Source organism: Bubalus bubalis, chromosome 2 (assembly GCF_019923935.1).
Source record: "Bubalus bubalis isolate 160015118507 breed Murrah chromosome 2, NDDB_SH_1, whole genome shotgun sequence".
NCBI lineage: Eukaryota > Metazoa > Chordata > Mammalia > Artiodactyla > Bovidae > Bubalus > Bubalus bubalis.
Genome location: NC_059158.1, coordinates 180,340,856 through 180,361,109, shown reverse-complemented (window position 1 = coordinate 180,361,109; position 20,254 = coordinate 180,340,856). Strand labels below are relative to the sequence as shown.

The 20,254-nt window shown below is 42.1% G+C and overlaps 1 protein-coding gene across 9 annotated transcripts in view; it reads left to right on the top strand.

The window, feature by feature from the left end:
- Positions 1-12,407: 12,407 nt before the first annotated feature.
- SRRM1 (serine and arginine repetitive matrix 1) overlaps positions 12,408-20,254 on the top strand; it is a 29,090-nt gene continuing 21,243 nt past the window's right edge. For 8 of the 9 annotated variants that reach the window (XM_044938111.2, XM_025278723.3, XM_044938110.2 and 5 more), the window contains exons 1-5: positions 12,408-12,573; positions 15,204-15,293; positions 15,604-15,726; positions 17,832-18,002; positions 18,962-19,077. In XM_044938111.2, the coding sequence (XP_044794046.1) occupies positions 12,553-12,573; positions 15,204-15,293; positions 15,604-15,726; positions 17,832-18,002; positions 18,962-19,077 (521 nt within the window). In that variant the 5' untranslated portion in view covers positions 12,408-12,552. Of the gene's footprint in view, positions 12,574-15,203; positions 15,294-15,603; positions 15,727-16,015; positions 16,146-17,831; positions 18,003-18,961; positions 19,078-20,254 lie in introns of those variants that run through there. The other variant, XM_006077990.4, reaches the window with a different exon arrangement.

The following is a 20,254-nucleotide window of genomic DNA, read 5'->3' as shown; positions in this document are numbered from 1 at the left end:
GAAGGAAACTTTTGTGTTTCCCAGGTGGCGCTAGTGTAAAGAACCCTGTCAATGCAAGAGACAGTAAAAGACTCAAAGGTATTCTTTACCTATGAATCACCAAAGTGAAAGTGAAGTCGCTTGGTCGTGTCCGACTCTTTGCGACCCCATGGACTGTAGCCTACAGGCTCCTCGGTCCATGGGCAAGAATACTGGAGTGGGTTGCCATTTGCTTTCTCCAGGGCATCTTCCCGACCGAGGGATTGAACCTGGGTCTCCCACATTGTAGGCAGAGGTTTTACCATCTGAGCCACCAGGGAAGTCCTGAATCACCAAGGAAGCCCTTAATTAGCAACTATTCAAATCAGCCCTTTCTAAATCAAGGAAGGTGATGGAGGCAGGAGACTTGCTACGAGAAAAGGGAATCAGAAAGATCTCCATGCCTGGGATCCCCACACGGCCCTTCTCGGTTTCAGTCTCAGCCTTCTACAAATTAATTACATACTTTTTAAGTGTTTTGATCAATAGTAAATAATAAATGAAATAAAAGTACACCCCTTTAAAGAATTGGATAATCCGCATTGCGGGCAGATTATTTACTAGCTGAGCCACAAGTGAAGCCCAAGAACACTGGAGTGGGTAGCCTATCCCTCCGCCATCTGATCTTCCTGACTCAGGAATGGAACTGGAGCTTCCAGCATTGCAGGTGGATACTTTACCAACTGAGCTATCAGGGAAGCCCATAGTTTTTAAATGTTCTAGTCAATAGTAAATAATAAATGAAATAAAAGTACACTCCTCTAAAGAATTGGATAATCACTGATAAGACCTGCTAGGCAATGCCCCCAAATATTAAAAAGAAATGCAATAATTCCTTTTAGCCTATTTCCAAACTTTGAGTAGTTTTTCCTTAACAAGAGTGAAGAGCTAAGGCTTAAAAAGAGAGAAACATGGCTTTCTCTTTCTTCTTTTCTTTTCTCTCTTTTTCTCTTCTTTTCCTCCCTCTTGAAGAATTCTAGAGTTTTCTATATACAAGAACTATACTAAACATTTTAGGAATATAAACGTGTTTAATCAGAGTAAAAGACAAATTGTCCCAAATTGATCTAGGGCAAAATGCTTTTGTAGGATCTAATGAACAGCTTCCCTCTAGGAAAAACAAAAACAAAATTTTTGAGAACATGTTGTCGACTAAAAAGATGGACAGGGTGAGAGTTGTTTTATTTGGGGCAGAATGAGAACTGCAGCCTGGGAGACTGCAGCACCTCAGCCAGCTCTGAGGAACTATACCAAAGAGGCAGTGGGGCAAGGTCAACATATAAGATGTTGGTGAAGGGGGAGTTCAGTGCAATCAAGCACCTTACAAAAGGTTTTCTACTAGTCAAGAGGAGCTGGGATTACCATAAAGGGATTTAGTACTTTTCTAGATATGAGGAGATACAAGGATTGGGATCATGAAATCAGTTTCTGAAAACAATGGCAGATTTTATTTTCTTGAGCTCCAGAATCACTGCAGACAGTGACTGCAGCCACAAAATTAAAAGACCATTGCTCCTTGGAAGAAAAGCTATGACAAACTTAGACAGCATATTGGAAAGCAGAGACCTCTCTTTGACAACAAAGGTCCATATAGTCAAAGCTATGGTTTTTCCAGTAGTCATGTATGGATGTATGGATGTGAGAGTCAGACCATCAAGAAAGCTGATGCTTTTCAAACTATGGTGCCGGAGAAGACTCTTGAGAGTCCCTTGGACAGCAAGGAGATCAAACCAGTCAATCCTAAAGGATATCAACCCTGAATATTCATTGGAAGGACTGATGCTGAAGCTGAAGCTCCAATATTTTGGCCACCTGATATGAAGGGCCAATTCATTGGAAAAGACCCTGATGCTGGGAAAGATTGAGGGCAGGAGGAGAAGGGGGTGACAGAGGATGAGATGGTTGGATGGCATCACAGACTTAATGGACATGAGTTTGAGTAAACTCCGGGAGATAGTGAAGGACAGAGAAGTCTGGCCTGCTGCAGTCCATGGGGTCACAAAGAGTTGGACACAAGTTAGCAACTGAACAACAAAGACCTGTTCCACCAGTTTCCCTAGAACACAGAATGCCTCACTCTCCATCCTAGACTGCCTTCAGGGCATGTCAAAGGTCAACAACTGCAGCGGCACAGTATCCAGTCTCCACAGAGTCAGATGGCAAATGGCCTTGTTGCTGTTCAGTCGTTGACAAACACTTTTGGCAGGTACCAATTTGTAGTTGACAATGTTTAAATCTGGAGAAGGACATGACAACCCACTCCAGTATTCTTGCCTGGGAAATCCTATGGACAGAGGCGCCTGGGAGGGCCCACGGGGTCACAAAGAATCAGACATGACTGAGCAACTGAGCACTCAGTTTAAAGCAATTTTTGGATGAATTTTAATGGGATCAAGATATTCTGGAAACTAGTTTCTTGTTGTTGTTCATTCAGTCGTGTCCAACTCTTTGCAACCCAATGAACTGCAGCACACCAGGCTTTACTGTTCTTCACAATCTCCCCAAGTCTGCTCAAACTCATATCGATTGAGTCGGTGATGCCATCCAACCATCTCGTCCTCTGTCATCCCCTTCTCCTCCTGCCTTCTATTTTTCCCAGCATCAGGGTCTTTTCCAATGAGTAAGCTCGACGCATCAGGGAGCCGAAGTATTGGAGCTTCAGCATCAGTCCTTCCAATAAATATTCAGTGTTGATTTCCTTTAGAATTGACTGGTTGGATCTCCTTGCTGTCCAAGGGACTCTCAAGAGTCTTCTCCAATGGCATGTTTCAAAAGCATCAATCCTTTCGTGCTCACACCAGGGAAGCCTCGTGTGCTACAGTCCATGAGGTCGCAAAGAGTCAGACACAGCTGAGTGACCTCCTTTATGGTCAACTCTCATATCCATACATGACTACTGGAAAAACCTTAGCTTTGACTATGCAGACCTTTGTTGGCAAAGTAATGTCTCTGTTTTTTTAATATGCTGTCTAGGTTGGTCATAGCTTTTCTTCCAAGGAACAAGTGGCTTTTAAGTTCATGGCTGCAGTCACCACCTGCAGTGATTTTGGAGCCCAAGAAAATAAAGTCTGTCACTGTTTCCATTGTTTCCCCATGTATTTGCCACAAAGTGATGGGACTAGATGCCATGATCTTAGTTTTTTGAAAGTTGAGTTTTAAGCCAGCTGTTTCACTCTCCTTTTTCACTTTTATCAAGAGGCTCTTTAGTTCCCCTTTGCTTTCTGCCATAAGGGTGGTGTCATCTGCACATCTGAGGTTATTGATATTTCTCCCGGCAAATTTGATTCCAGCTTGCACTTCATCCAGCCCAACATTTTGCTTGATGTACTCTGCAGAGAGCACTTACAGGGCTTCCCTCATAGCTCAGTCAGTAAAGAATCTGCCTGCAATGCAGAAGATCGGGTTCAATTTCTGGGGCGGGAAGTACCTCTGGAGAAAGAAATGGCAACTGACTCTAGTATTCTCACCAGGAGAATTCCATGGACAGAGGAGCCTGGCAGGCTACAGTCCATGGGATCACAAGAGTTGGACACAACTTAGTGACTAAACCACCACCACTCTGTATAGAAATTAAATAAGCAGGGTGACAATATACAGCCTTGACATACTCCTTTCCCAATTTGGAACTAGTCCATTGTTCCATGTAGGAAACTAGCTACTCACCTACAAAGTAACTGGTGGCTCAGACAGTAAAGAATCTTTCTGCAATGCAGGAGACCCAGGTTCAATCATGGATCGGGAAGATCCCCTGGAGAAGGGAATGGCTACCCATTCCAATATTCTTACCTGGAGAATTATGTGGACAGAGGAGCCTGGCAGGCTATAGTCCATGGGGTCACAAAGAATCAGACATGACTGATTGACTAACACACACACACACACTACCCAACTGATTTCTATCTGAGAGTCTTCTATCAAGGGTCTAGAAACTCTTTCTTTATCTGATCAAACAATGGTTGTCTATCCATTTTATTTTTTCCATAATGGAGCACATCTTTTTTAAAAATCTTTTCGTCATGCAGCATGGGCATGTGGGATCTTATTCCCCAACCAGGGATGGAACCTGTACCAGTACACTGGACCACTACAGAAGTCCCTGGAGCAAAATTTTTATTTGGCCCACTAAAAGCCTTTTCCTTTGGAACAAGATTATAATATAACTTTGACATATGCTATTAACTAAATTATCTATAAAATCCAATTTTCTATAGCAACACTTAAAACAACCCAAGAGATCTAAATAGAACTCTACCCTCCTTTCCCACCCAATGTTTGTGGCTCAAAATTTCAAACACTTCCCTTTCGCTGGAAGTGAAAGTCACTCAGTCCTGTCTGACTCTTTGCGACCCCATGGACTATACCATCCATGGTATTCTCCAGGCCAGAATACTGGAGTGGGTAGCCTTTCCCTTCTCCAGGGGATCTTCCATTTGAACTTGGGGTGAAGCAAGAAAGACAGTTCAGGTGTGTCTCTTAAATGTTGAGGGGAAATGAAAAGTCAGCCTCCAGAACTCCAGGGTGTCAAAGCCACAGAGTGTCTGTGCAGTGAATTGTTCTGTGTTCACTCAATTGGCTTTAATCTATGAAATATATAAAATACAAACAGATCAGAGGTAGCCTTTTTAAAAAACTTACAGATTTTATTATAGGATTATTTAATACAACAAAAGATTTTCCAATATAAAATGTCCAATCTACCTGTTCTAGACTAACATTTCTATTAATTCACTTTACATTTACACACACTTCTTCGGAATGAGGTTATAGACCATAGCATCTTAGCCTCTATTGGGTCCATGAGTTGCCTTGCAGTTATGGAAAGTGAAAGTGAAGTCGCTCAGTCCTGTCCAACTCTTTGTGACTCCATGGACTGTAGCCCACCAGGCTTCTCCATCCATGGGGTTTTCCAGGCAAGAATACTGGAGTGGGTTGCCATTATGGAAGCTCCTCTTTCTCCAGCTGCTGCCTGGGCCTCAGGAGAGTGGAGGAATGACAGGCACTCCTACTGTGGTGGTTGGTATCTAGATATGATCAGTGCGTATGCTGGCTCTACCAGCCCCACTCATCTGGTTGTAGGTTTGACAGGTAAGTTAAATGACCTCGATTAATTGATAAGACATGGTGACCCTCATTGGGATGTAAGCAAATGGGTCAATTCATAATTCATACATTCTACATCTGGTCTAAATGTCTTTATCAATGCCTGTGGGTCACTGCACCACAGCCCCTCAGGCATTCCACAAGATCAAAAGTGAAAGCGTGTGATCCAAACTTATATTTGCTGACTCGCTTCCCTGTGTTTGGTCTCTAGCCAGCCCTACATTTACAAGACAGTGTAAAGGATCCTGCCCGTCAAGGAATTTGGGTGTGGGAGATAAAGAGAAACAAGAATGACCTCTTAGAATGACAGGATTTGTTGCTCATTTTAAATGAAATCAAGAACGATTTTCAGTCACTGACCACTTATGGTCACCACTGCCAGAAGAGTTCTGGGCCAGAAGGTGAAGGAAGTTGATCCAGGCCTCTCTGGCTTCCCCTTCCTCTCACCTGGGTGAGACCGGGAGGCATTTCACTGACCAAACTTGTTTGCTTGCTGACCAATAGGATAAGGTCTGTCTACGTTCCCTCCTCCAGTCATTTGCTTAACACCCACATGAATGTCAAGCCATTTGTAATGTTGTGGTTGCAATCCCCAGCAGATAAACCAAACGCTGAACCTGAGTTTGTTGTATGTCAGCTGTGTGATTTTAGGCAAGTATCTTCTCCTTCCTAGGTCTCACTTTACTCATCTCTAGAATGAGGATAATACCTACGCATTAGCTTGTTAGGGCTGTTCCAACAAAGTGACACAGACTTGTTGATTCAAACAGAAATTCATTTATTTAATTTTTAAAATTTAATTTATTTATTTGGCTGCATCAGGTCTTGGCTTCCCAGGTGGTGTTAGTGGTAAAGAACTTGCCTGCCAATGTGGGAGATGTAAGAGGCCAGCATTCAATTCCCCGGAGAAGGGCATGGTCACCCACTCCAGTATTCTTGCCTGGAGAAGCCAGGTGGGCTACAGTCCACAAGGTCGCAAAGAGGTGGACATGACTGAATCGACTTGGCACGCATGCACAATCTTACTTGTAGCAGGCGGGATCTTCTTTCTGGCATGGGGACACTTCGTTGTGTGCCTTCTCTAAATTGTGGCATGCATACTTGAGTACTCAGGCTCAGCAGCTGTGTTGCCTGACCAGGAATCTAACTCATGCCCCTGTGAAACCGTTTATCACAGACTGGGACTTGAACCCACGTGCTGGGGCTTGAACCCAGCTAAAACCCAGTTTGGGACTTGAACCCACGTGGCTGGGACTCCCAAGCAGGGTTTGGCTGGTTCAAGTTCCAGTCATGTGGGTTCGAGTCCCAAGCAAGGTTTTGGCTGGGTTTGAGGTGGCTCGGGGAAAAGGCAATGGCAACCCACTCCAGTACTCTTGCCTGAAAAATTCCACGGACAGAGGAGCCTGGTGGACTACAGTCCATGGACTCGCAAAGAGTCGGACATGACTGAGTGACTTCACTTTCACTTTGAGTTCCAGCCACGTGGGTTCAAGTTCCAAATAGAATTTTGGCTGGGTTTGAGTCCTAAGAAAGGTTTTGGCTAGGTTTGAGTCTCAGCACAGGGGTTCAAGTCTCAATCTGTGGTAAATGGTTTCACCTACATTAGAAGGTAGATCTTTTTCTTAAGAAATTATTTTAGTTATACTTATTAATTTATTTTTGGCTGTACTGGGTCTTCATTGCTGTGAGGGCTTTGTTTTTGTTTTTCTGTTGTCGGGAAGATCCCCTGGAGAAGGAAATCGCAACCCACTCCAGTATTCTTGCCTGGAGAATTCCATGGATAGAGAGGCTACAATCCATGGGGTTGCAAAGAGTTGGACACGACTGAGCGACTTCACTTCCCACTTCTTTATTTATGAAGAGCAGGGGCTACTCTCTTGCTGTGGTGCGTGGCCTTCTCATTGCAGTGGATTTTCCTTTTGCAGAGCACAGGCTCTATGGCTCTCCAGCTTCAGTAGTTGCAACACACAGGCTCAGTAGTTGTGGCTCTCAGGCTCGAGAGCACAAACTCAGTAGTTGTGGTTCACGGGGCTAGCTCCTCCAAGGCATGTGGGATCTTCTTGGATCAGGGATTGAACCCATGTCTCCTGCACTGTTAGGTTCATTGGCAGATTCTTTACCACTGAGCCACCAGGGAAGCCCCTAAACAACAGAAATGTATTTTCTTTCATTCTGGAGGCTAGAAGTCTGAGATCAAGGTGTTGGCAGGGTGGGTTTCTAGTGAAACTTCTCTCCTGTGGTTGTAGATAGCCATTCTCTTGGCATCTTCACATGGTCCTCTTTCTATAATTACAGCGTCCATGTCCTTATAAGGGCACCAACCATATTGGTATAAGGCCCACCTAATGACCTCATGCATGGGGTGTTCAGTCTCTGCAGTCATGTCTGACTCTTTGTGACCCTCTGGACTGTGGCCTGCCAGGCTTCTCTGTCCATGGGATTCTCCAGGCAAGAACACTGGAATGGGTTGCTATTTCCTTCTCCAGGGGATCTTCCCAACCCAGGGATCAAACCCACATCTCCTGCATTGCAGGCGGATTTTTTACCCACTGAGCCACCTGGGAAGCCCCTCTAATGACCTCATTTTAACTTAATTATCTCTTTAAAGACCCTAACTTCAAATACAATCACATTATGAGGTACCCGGGCTTAGGACTTTTAATACTGAATTTTGGGAGGACACAGTTCAGCCCGTAACAACCTACTAGGTATTATTGTGAGGACTGAATTGTCTAAAGTGTCTAAAGCATTAATATAAAGCCTGACATGGCTTCCCAGGTGGTGCAGTGATAAAGAATCCGCCTGCCAATGCAGGACACTCAGGAGACGCCAGTTTGATCCCTGGGTTGGGTTGATCCCCTGGAGAAGGAAATGGCAACCTGCTCCAGTATTCTTGCCTGGAGAATTCCATGGATAGAGGAGCCTAGCAGGCTACAGTCCTTGGGGTCACAAGGAGTCGGACATGATGGAATATGAACACACACACTGACATAGTACGTCCCGCAAAACGGGAAATGCTATTATTTTGCAGCCCTATGTAAAAGATACTGTCATTGAAACACAAGATAACCCAGATGGAAAAAGAGAATTCTCCCAACTATGGCTTCTCATTTCCCATCTAATGGATATTTTGTGTTCTTCAAGTCCTTCTGTTAAACATGTGCCAACACAACATCTGAACATAACATCTCAGGGCGGGGTCGGGACCAGGCGGGGTGGGGGGAGGGGGGCGGTACTTTCTTCTGGCTAGAAAGCAAGACAGACAATTAACAGTATTCTTTGCCTGTTGCTGTTATCTTTCTGGCTATATTATAAGCTCTTTGAGGACTGCCTTAAATTTCCTTTGTGTCTCTTATATCTAAGAACACCATGCTGAGCATAGAGTAAAGGCTCAGTAAAAAACAATAAATCAAACCATGTGTCTTTGTGATAGACACTTATTTCTAGTGTCAAGTTCTGGCCAGAGGTATGTTATCCTGAGAGAGTAGATCGCCATCTAGTGACTCTTATTATTAATATTAGACTAGGAAAGTGTGAGGTTCAGAAAATCCTAGGTTGCTATTTCTATGTTTCATATATTGGATATTTATATATGCAAACACAACCACAAATCTTATAATTGGATAGCTTGATTAATTAATGATACACTCAACTAATCTTTTATTTTCCTTTATTCCCAACAGATTTATCACTCTCAAAACAAAACAGAAATTTACCAAATAATCTATATAGACTAAAATAATCTCATAGCTGAATAAAAATGACTGATGGATAAAATCTGATACACTTTGTGCTGGAAAGTGTCTTTGAGCACAGCAGTGAATGTATTTTCAGTAGGAGTGATTCTAGACGAGAGAGGAAATCGGCAACAAGTGAACAATCAACAAGTGAACAAGCAATCAACAAGCAATGAGAATAAGTGATAGAGGAAATGGAGCCTAGAGGATCAGCACCAAGGCTGGATGCCTATTAGCTTTTTGAAGTTCAGAATTTGAGGACTTAAAGACCAGGCATAGCAAAGAACTAACAGTGGCTCCCTGGGGATGGTTTCTTGGTTTAAGGCCCATTTTCAACTGCAGAGCATCAGAGTTTACAGGAGATGGTGTCTGTAAATACCTTCACTGCCAAGTGGAGAAGTATCTCCACTGCACCTCTAGGGTGGAGGCTTCTCAGTTTCAGCAAAGTTTCAACGTGGACTTTTCCTTATAGAATCAATGGTTATATTTCAAAGACCAGATTCACTCATTGGTAGAAATGTTTTTGGTGACTAAGCCTTAGACTCTCACTCATACATTCATTCAATAAGTATTTACTGATGTCCAAGAATGTGCTAGATACTGTTCCAGACACTAAGGCTTTAATGGTGAACAAGATGGACAAGATTTTTGCCCTCATAGAGCTTCCTTTTTAAAAAAAAAAGGGGGGGGGAGACAGTAAGCATGTAAACAGAATAGATAATAAAGTCATGTACTATAAAGAAAAAATAAAACAAGGTAGGATGGGGGTGGTGGTGGTGGAGAGGGTTCTGCTAATTTCCACAAGGCTGATCAGGAAAGGCATATCTGAGGACGTGACACTTGAGTCACTTAAGTCAGTTTTAGCTTACCAACATACAGACCCAAAACTGACTTTTGAAACCTAACCTGTTCATAGTTAGACTAGAGCCTATAGCTCAGTGTGGTTGTAGTTTAGAAGTGAGAGATGGGGAAAGGGAGCCAATTAACCCAGGAGATGAGTCTGGAGAAGAGAGTAGTGAACAAACCGTAAAGGGCTTTGTGAGTCACTGTAACTAGTTTGGACTTTATCTGGAGGACAGCCAAGAAGCCACTGATGAATTTTAAGCAAGGAAGCAAAAGAATCAAGATTATCACCTTAGAAAATCACTCTGTATATAAGATGGAGACATCAACCCTGAAGGCAGGGACAATGGTCAATAGGTTAGTGCAGTGAGCCAGACAATAACCCAGACTGCCTAAAGAGGCAATGGAGCTAGAAGGAAGTTGAGGTGAGAAGGCAAGTTTTGATGGTTGTAGAGTGTGAAGAGAATGATGACAGGGAGAAAGGTGTGCTCATTCATTAATAAGAAAAGAGAGGGTGAGACAAGTACAAGGAAGATGAATTCAGTTTGAGCTACCTATAGACATCAAGCAAATGTCAGCAGGAAGTTGAAAATACAGGTCTGGGGCAGGCCTATATCCGATACGTAGGTTTGAGAGACAAAAAGGTAATCGAAACCAAGAGAGGACAGATAGGTCACCTTCTTTTTCTGAGAAAAAGAGTCAATGACAGAACCAGAAGGAAAACCAACTTTTACAAGATAGGCAGCAAAAGAACAAAAGCAGTGAAGGAAGGATAAAACAGAATGACTGATCGGAATCAGAGAGAACAGTAAGACATGCATTGTGATTTCATAGGCCCATCTAGTTAACTGGCTTGTACTGTAGAAACCAGCCACTTCCCCATCTTTGACCCTCTGACAAAGCTTTTGTTCATTCAACAAAATGGAGCCTATGCTATCAACGTGTGCCAGACACTGTTCTGTGCCATCAGTGTACAAACAAGACAGACACCTTGACTTTATGGAGCTTACATTCTAGTGTGGGGAACAAACAAAATAAACACAGTAAATATAGGTAAACAAATACTAGAGCGTGATATATGCTAGGGGAAAACCAAAGTAGATTAGGAGGTATCATGGATGCAGAGGGAGTATGTGACTAATTCCCAATGGGGCAGTCATGATAGCCTCATTGAGAAGGTGATGCTTGAGTAAATATCTTTACATTTGCAAGTAGATATGTGGGGGGAAGAACATTCTAGGCAGAAGTTAAAACCAGTGCAAAGACGTTGAGGCAGAAGCTAGCTTAAGAAGTTCAAGCATTGAGCTGTTAGGGTACTAGAAGATGAGATCAAAGAAACAAGGGGATGTCAGGTGGAAATACGAGGGGCTATTCGTTTTTGAGCTTAGGACACACTTCTACGTTTTTGTTTTTTAACGGGGCCACTCTGACTCCTATATTCAGAACAGATGCTGAGTGACAAGGGTAGAAGCAGGAAGGCCAGTTAGACCAAGGCAGAAGTTCAGGCCGAGGATGATGGTGTTTTGAACTAGGATGATAGCAGAGTGAGTTTCTTGATGGTTTGGAAGTGGGATATAGGAAGAAGAGGAGTCAAGAACAACACCAGTGTTTGTCTCTCACTAAACAAAACTGCCATCAACCAAGGCAGGGACGACTTCGGGAGGAGAGAGTCGGTTTTTGGCGGAATGGAGGGTGTTCGAGAGGGAGAGGAACCAGCAAGCAGCTCAGTTCCGGGTCAGGTTAAGTAGGCGATGTCTTCCCAGTGGAAACGTCCAGGAGGACGTTGCCAACACACGTTTGAAATTCGGGCGAGAAATCTCAGGTGGAAATCTATGAAGCTGCTGTTTAAAGCCGTGAGAGTGAATAGTCTCCAAATGAGTGCTGTGAACATAAAGCGGCAAAGGGAGGTGCGAGTGTGTGTTGGAGGAGTGACAATAGATGGTCAGAGAAGGGTCAGATGCTTATCAGAGAAAAAGAGCGCGCTTAGAGTAAGTGTAGCAGAAGACATCGATGCTGGAGTCCTCAGAGTCGGAGCAGATCGCTGGAGAGGCAGAGCTGGGCCAGCGAGGTCGACGCCCTGGCCTCCAGTCTGGAGACGGCCGCTTCTCCGTCAGGCCCCAGGGCCACAGCTTTCCTCAGCTTCCTGCCCGTAAGCGTGGGGACCGGGCAGCCGAAATCGAAACTCATCTAAAGGACAGTTCCAGCTTCTCCCTAAAGCTAAGGAGTTGTACGGAAACGGGAGCAAGCCGAGGGAGCGGGGCTAGAATGCAAACTTCACTGATACTACGTAGCTTGGTTACTTCAGGGCCGAAGTCAGTAACTGGCAAGCTCGTAAAACCAACACAATCACAACTTTCATAACGACAGGGGAGGCCGTAGGCTTTTCCTCTGCGCAACGGCGGCCTCGCTAGCGTCACTCTGAGGTAACAGTCTTTTTCTTGAAACGCTCCATGGAACCCCAAGGCGGGACACCTCCCCCACTACGGGTAGAAGGATGGGTCAATTCACTCTCGGCAAACGGGGCTACTTAAGCACCACAAAAGGATTCGCAGGGCAGGGCGAACCAGTGACTCTCGCACGCTCCCATTGGCTGAGATCGCGAAGCTCTCCTCACGGCCCAGCCAATGGAGAGATCCAGAGCCTGGTAGCAACCCCTCCGCCTTACAAAACGCGCGTGCGCAACTGTGACGGGCGCTCACCATACTGAGCAGGCGCAGCCTCGTGTCGGCTGGAGGGGCGGGTGGAGCGCCGCGCGCTGCGTCCCGGCGCTCGGCTTTCCCTGCCGGTCCCGCCCTCCGTCGCGGCGGCGCGGTGCACCTTGGGATAGGGAGCGATCTCCGAGCGAGGCAGCAAGATGGACGCGGGATTCTTCCGCGTAAGTAGGAACGCGGGGACCTGGGGTGAGGTGGGGGGGTTATCCGCAAAGCCCGGCAGGACGCCTAAGCTCAGGACGGGGTAGCCGGCGAGCAGAGGCTTCGAAGATCCTGAGGATCCTCGGTGGCAACGGACGTTCCCCCCTGCCCTGCGGCGGGGACCGGTGCGCCCCTGCGCAGTCTCCTCCTCCGGAATCGTCCCCCCTACGCGGCGGCGACGACGGTCGCCGGAAAATGGCGGCGGGAATGGCAAGGAGCGATACCTCGCCTCCCGGCCTGCCTGACGGGGCCTGCAGACCGAGCCTCGCGTCCCGCCGGGCCCTGGGGCCTAGTGGGCCCGCGAGGAGGAAGTCCTTGGGGGGGGGCCGGAGGGAAATCCTGAGGTGACTGGCTGCAGAAGGGTGTTGGAGAGGACGGGTTTGGGGGTACCGCTTCAGGAGAACGTGGACCGGAAGCGACGTTGAGCAGCTTTTCTTGAGAAAGCGGGCGCCAACCACCCCCCCACCCCCGCCCCCAACCCGGGTCTAAGCCTTCGGGAAGGCTCCGGGTCAGAGTTCGCGGGAGCTCCCGCCCAATTTGATATCTCTTCAGGGAGGGGAACGCGGATAATTTGTGTTTAGAACGTTTGAATCCGAGACTCTGCGGGCAGAGAGCGCAACAAAAAGTGCGCGTATATGAAGGCGGGGTTATGGAATGGATCTGCTCCTCTCCTTCCCGCTCACCGTCCCCCCACCTCTCCAGTTTGTTTTACTCTTTTGAAAGTCTGCTCTAGGAAAGGTGCCTTTAGATTCTCAAGGGTCTGCGGACCCATCACTTGCAAGCTGGGACGTTACCGCCTCGAAATTACCCCTCAGGGCCCATAATTTATCGAGCGCGTGTTGGAGCCTGTTCATCCCCTTTTTCACTTTTGTAGGAAATGAGCACCCAGTCGAGATCTAGATCCTGGTTTGGCAAGTGACATTAAGAGATCTAGAGTTTGCAGGTTCTTTTTAATGCTGAACGGACCGTGTAGAGACCAGTTGGTCTAAGTCAGAATATAGGTTGGCTCTTTTCACTCCCTGGAGTATGAAATATGCATGCAGCTTGTGTGTGTGTGTGTGTTTAAAGGAAAAGTTAAAAGAGGGTAAGACCGGGACTTAAGTAAAGAAAGCTTTTGACACTTCAGAACCAGGGTTGAAATTTCTTTAAAATTGACTTTAAATGTGTTAGTTTTTCATTAAATGTTGAAGTGTTATTCCAGGCGTTTGACTCAACACAGCCAGTTATATGACTGTTTTTAGGTTATGCAAACAGTACTGTAGTTAGTTAGTTTCAGTTGAGTTTATCAAATTTTCACACTGCAAATTCTATCAAAGTATTTTGTAGTAAAACCTGAGTATTTCCTGTAGTGTTAATGTAATATTTTAAAATACGAGCCTATTCTGATATTTTCATTTCTCATGGAAAGGAATTCTTAAAGGAAAAGAGCAAGATGGTTGATAAATTTAAAAACGAGGTTTGCTTTTAGTGTTGGTAAAAATCTAGAAGAAAAGGGTACAATATATACTACCCACAGTTCCTTAGAGGGATTGATTGGATTTGAGCTGAGTTAAAAGATTTTAGGAAGGTTATTCTTTTAGTACACGGCCATTCAGGTAGTAAGATAGAAATAGTAGCTTTCATTTGCTGGACTACTGCCATCTGCCAGTTACTTTAAGTATATAATTTCTGATATACACAGTCCTGCGATATATTGAATAGATTTTATCAAGTAAGGAAATATTCTCGGAGAGGTTTAGTAAGTTTGAGGACATATGACTTTCATAGTGGCAGAGGTGGGGTTCTGATCCACGTTCTTTACCTTCCTAAAAGAATTTTCTTGATCACTTTCCAAGGGGCAGTGGCCAACTCTGTGAACCATTAGGTAGTTTTCATAGCACAGCCAGCTATTTCTGTATTTAATTGGGCCGTTAGGAATGACAAAACTCGTAGTGATTACTTGATGGTCCAAGTAGTGTTTGAAGGCTCTCATTTTTCCAGTTTCTTCACGGAAATTGAGTTTATTAAAGTAAACCTCCTATGTTTTTCATGCATCTCAAGTTCTAAAAGTTGTGACCAACTATGTTGTGACTAACGCAACATAGTCTCAGGGTGTTCTTTTTCCTTTCCCGCTGTTTACATGCATTGTCACAATCATTTTGCAAGCATGGTACTGGCTTTCAGAAGAGGATGAAGCTTAATGGTTTTATTCAAAAAGGATGTTAATATTTACTATATTTCAGTGTGTTCTCATTTAAAAAAACAAACCAAGAAGAACCTTAAATGTCTTAGCATAGAAAGAGGTGAAAAAGATATACATCAAATGTAACTTGGTTATGGGGGAGGTGTTAGGTTTATGCTATATTCAGTGTATTGTTTTTTGACTTGTTATAGTGAGCATGTATTTTGCAACTTTTAAATACAGTCAAATTTTCAAAATGTTAGCTATGTTGGGAAAAGAATATACATTTTGTACCTGTGAATATTAGCTATGATAGTTCTGTTTACTTGATTACCCTATTCCAAAACTGTAAAGGTCATAGCCATCATTAGCAAATAAAAAATAGGATTTTAACTTTGAGCTCTTAATTGAAATGTGCTTCTCTTCCTACAGGGAACAAGTGCAGAACAGGATAATCGGTTCAGCAACAAACAGAAGAAGCTACTGAAGCAGCTGAAATTCGCAGAATGCCTAGAAAAAAAGGTATTCTTCTGGTTAAACTGTTCTGCACTTTTATAGCACAGTTGATTCAAACATTTTGGCTGTTTTGGAGCTGGACTGTAACATAACTACTTAGGAAAACATTTATAATTAAACATTTTCCATCGTTTAGCAACAATAGCAAACACTTGGAGACTGGCACAAGCAAATAAGAATGAGCTCTTAATAAATTGTATCTTGCTAAACTAAAGAATCATAAGCAAAGGAACTTGGTTAAATAAAATTCTTATGTGAGCTTTCTTTCAGGATTGTGAAGCTGTACTCAGTAATAATTGCTTGCATCTTTTATCAGGTGGACATGAGCAAAGTAAATTTGGAGGTTATAAAGCCTTGGATAACAAAACGAGTAACGGAAATCCTTGGGTTTGAAGATGATGTTGTGATTGAGTTTATATTCAACCAGCTGGAAGTGAAGGTAATAATATACAGATGGCTCTTATTTCTGAATATGTGACATAATTTTGTGAATCTATGGAAACTGAATTTTTCTATGGAGTACAAATATAGGAGGGTTATTTTACAATGTTTGTTGTGAAAAGAATTCACTTTGTAAACAACTATTAAGGCTGGAAGTATAGTGAAGGTACATAGTTTTGAAAGATACACAGGTGAAAAATCAAACTTATTGTTTGTAATTTTGCTGTTACATGTTAAGTTACTTTGACAGCAATTTTCTAATGATAATGTGATTTATGATTTAAAAGGCCTGAACCAAAATGGAAGTTATTCCTTGCGTCTGAAGTATAGCACCATCACCTTATTAGGTCACAGCAGAGTGAGTGTCCCAATGTCGCTCTGACCCAACTCCCTTGATGATGCAGTGTGTGTTTGGAGGTGAGTTGTGTAAAGTGGCCGAACATCAACAACAACAACAACAAAAAATACAAACAGGAAAGAGCAATGGGTAAATCTATACACTGCTCTTTAAAAATACTATTATGAGATGGACTTTTATGTGAAGCATGAGGGGCAATTCTGATTTGATTGGATATTGTTTTTAAAATAATAAGAAACTAAAATTTTTAGTTGTAGCTGCATGTCAGCTAGTCAGCGATTATATTTTAGGCACAGAATTTTTTGTTTACATTATAGTTAAACTTCAGACTAAAATAAATTGACAGTATTGTTAGACCCAGTTGATGTAATTGTTCCTTTCTTCATACATGAGCTATGAGATGACAATAGAATTGATGTTTAAAAACAATTTTATTATAAGATAGTTTGCTGTTATGCCACGACACCCAAAGGACAGTAAGATGCACCATATAACCTTTTGGCAAATATACCAATGTGAATTTACTTTTACATTAATCCTTTTCCCAAAGAGTTCGCCCTTGTGTTTTGACAGAACAGTTGGCATTTCAACTGATAAGGTATTTCTATTTTTAAGACATAATTTGGTAATTACATTTTGTTTGGAATATTTGCAAATAGTATTTAATTTTAAGAACATGTTTCTTTTAAAATGTATGCATTTTACTTAGAAAACCAGGAACATGGGAAAATGTTTTTTAAATGATGATTAAAGATAGATTTTATTGGAGAAATGCTTTACTGATTTGTATTTTAGTGCATTTAAAAACCTTAAGTATCTGGTAGTATTCCCCTTATAGTGAGCATGAGATTAAAGTTTAGAACTTTTTTAAACAATCTTTTCTTTTTTTGTGGTTGTGTACTCATTATTGCTTGTTCGTCTTTTGCAATTTAGATAAATGATATAACATTAAACTCAAGGTGGTTGAGTTGCAGTAGGGAGTCGGAAGCAAGCCAAGGGAACATCTTTCTCTACAGGGGACTTGGCGATTCCAAACCCCCAAGGTTCCAAGAAGAAACTGAAGACACCTGGAATCTGTACTTGCTTTGTGCTATTGAGCTGTGCTTGTTATATGGACCTTGTTGCTTGACCAACAGATTTAGCATTTAAAAACCCAGTTATTTCTGAGAAATAATGACCTCTTAGCCCTTTGTGGACAGTTGAGAACTTGAGGTGTTGTTATAATAGATTTTCCTTATGTAGAAGTGAAACATTCAGCTTAGTCTTCAAAAGTTACAGAGTGCATGCATAACTGGACAATAGATATTTTATAGAAAGCTATCTACAGTGTTAGAAGTGAACAGTTTATATACTTTCTATTTCTCGATGAGGGAGAGTTTCCAGACAAGCAGGCACTTTCCTTGTTAGTAAATGCAAGAATTTGTGGATGTTCCATGTTGGTTTTTAAAGTCGATAAATGTAAGGCCCACTAACAGCCATAGTCTAAAAATACTTATGAAATCCACAAAGGATTAACAGGCTGCTCTGATGGCTTTTGGGTAGAGTGAGAGAGAGAATTTGGTAATCTGTCCTAGAGATTACATTGCTGAGAAACTACTAGGGAAAGCTATTTTTAAAATAGTAAAGAATATATGTATCTAAGCCCCTATGATAGACTTAAAAATACTAATTTAAATGAGTTTTAGATTGGTTGATTGGTTTGTTTTGAAGTAACCTGTCTTTCTTCCTGTCATGTCTTTTTGCAGAATCCAGATTCGAAAATGATGCAAATCAACCTGACCGGGTTTTTGAATGGAAAAAATGCTAGAGAATTTATGGGAGAACTGTGGCCCCTACTCTTAAGTGCACAAGAAAACATCGCTGGAATCCCTTCTGCTTTCCTAGAACTGAAGAAGGAAGAAATAAAACAGAGACAGGTAAATGACCCTTACTTTTTTTTGTAATGTTTGACTTGAGAGAGTAGTATCCAGACTGCTGAGACACTTTAAATTTTACATGTCCTGGCGAGGGTCAGTATGTTTTTCTCTACCGTAATATGTTTGAATGTTCGACTTCAGTTCTCTACTTCTCTCACTGTCATATTCCTCCCCCACCCTCAACAGTGAGTTTAAAATGTCATTGTCCCAGAGTCCAATAATTTGGTAGATTTTATATATATATATATAAATAAACATTAAAAATAGATGTTTGTGTGTATATGCATATTTTATAAAACATACCATATATATATACACACACACATTAAAAATGTGTGTGTGTGTATAGTACATTTAGCTGCATTTAGCTTAAAAGAAAATTGAACTTTAATAACAGTGTAAAAGGTAAGCACAAGCTGTTCATATGGGCAATACATTTTAAATCACGAATGGATAACACAAATGTGAAAATGATTTCTTTTTTCTTAGTAAGCTTGAAAACAGCCAACAGCCATTCTCTTTAGTTCAGCAAATATTCAGTACCAATCATAAAGTTTGTCTGTAGTGCCATGTGCTCAGTCATGTCCAACTCTTTGTGACCCCATGGACTCTAACTCTCTGGGCTCCTCTTGTCCATGAATTTTGCAGACAAGAATACTGGAGTGGGTTGCCATTTCCTCCTCCAGGGGATCTTCTTGACCCAGGGATCAAACCTACATCTCCTGCACTACAGGCAGATTCTTTACCCACTGAGCCATCAGAGTTATTCAGTCTGTAGTATGGATGAAAAAAAGACCAGTCTTATTGAAAAACAGAGACTGATGAAATGACAGTTACCTAAAATTGGGGTGGTGAAAGACAGTTATATATAACATTGGTTTTTATCAGATATACAGTCTTCAGTTTGCTCGTTAATCTCAAATGGTCAACTGTTTACTTTGAAAACCTTATCTTTACAGATTGAACAAGAAAAGTTGGCATCTATGAAAAAGCAAGATGAGGACAAGGATAAGAGGGATAAAGAAGAAAAAGAAAGCAGCAGAGAAAAAAGGGAGCGGTCTCGAAGCCCAAGAAGGTACGGCACAATCGGCATACCTGATGTTTTGGGGGTTTTATGTTAATTTATTTTTAATTGAAGAATAATTGCTTTACAATATTGTGTTGGTTTCTGACACACATCAACATGAATGAGCCATAGGTACACATATGTCCTCCCCACCTTGAACCTCCTTCCCACCCCTCTAGGTTGTTACAGAACCCTGGTTTGAGTTCCCTGAATCATACAGCAAATTCCCATTGTCTATCTATTTTACATATGGTGCATACCTAATGTTTTATGAACACTGTAGGTTTTAAAATATTGTATCCAGAAAGTTACACAGTTTAAAAAGGAAGCTAACAGTACAATTCAGGAAATTTTTCCATCATACAGTTTCCATGGTGAGCTGTGGCTTGCCTCTGGACTAAGATATTTCTTTTTTTAAGACAGATCATCATTTGACTATAACAATTCTCTCTAAAATCTAGGTAAATTAGTCAGTCCCTTAATTCCTAAATCAAAATCTTGGCTTGTCTTTCATATTGCTTTAAATTATTTTGAGTTACTTTAATGTACTCCAATTCTTTTTTCTTAATTTTTTTTTTCAATTAGAGGTCTATACCTACTAGCCTTTCATATTGTACTTTTCTTAGATGGTTGTACTGAATGCAAAACAGATATTTGCTTTCTTTTTCCTTCCATTGAGACTATGGTTAGGTTCCCATTTTTTAATCCATGATTCAACTTTTGTATTTGTGCTGGTGAGAATTCCATTAGGCTTTCCGTTTTTAGGATTCTAATATCTTCATAAATTAGCTGGCTGGAATTAGTAAAGAGAGCAGGTAATTTCTTTGTCCCTTTTATTGATATACTTGATATGAAAAGCTGTTAGCAGGGAAGCGGTAGTTCTAGAGTTATGCACAAATCATAGTGGTAACTATTGGAAGTGAACCAGATGTACTCTCTTATTTCAGGTTAGGGAAACTACTCTTCAAATGGAAAAGGGGCTTCTCTTCCCAAAAAGCTCTCTTATGCAAGTTTGATACATTCATCCTCTTCTGAAAAGTATATTGCTTTAATTGCCCTAGTCATTTTTTGTGCAATACCAAGAGTACCTGATGAATTTTGATGGGATCTGTCTGGATCAAACTGCTTTTTTAGATCTGATTTATATACAGGGTGTCCCTGATAGTTCAGTTGGTAAAGAATCTAC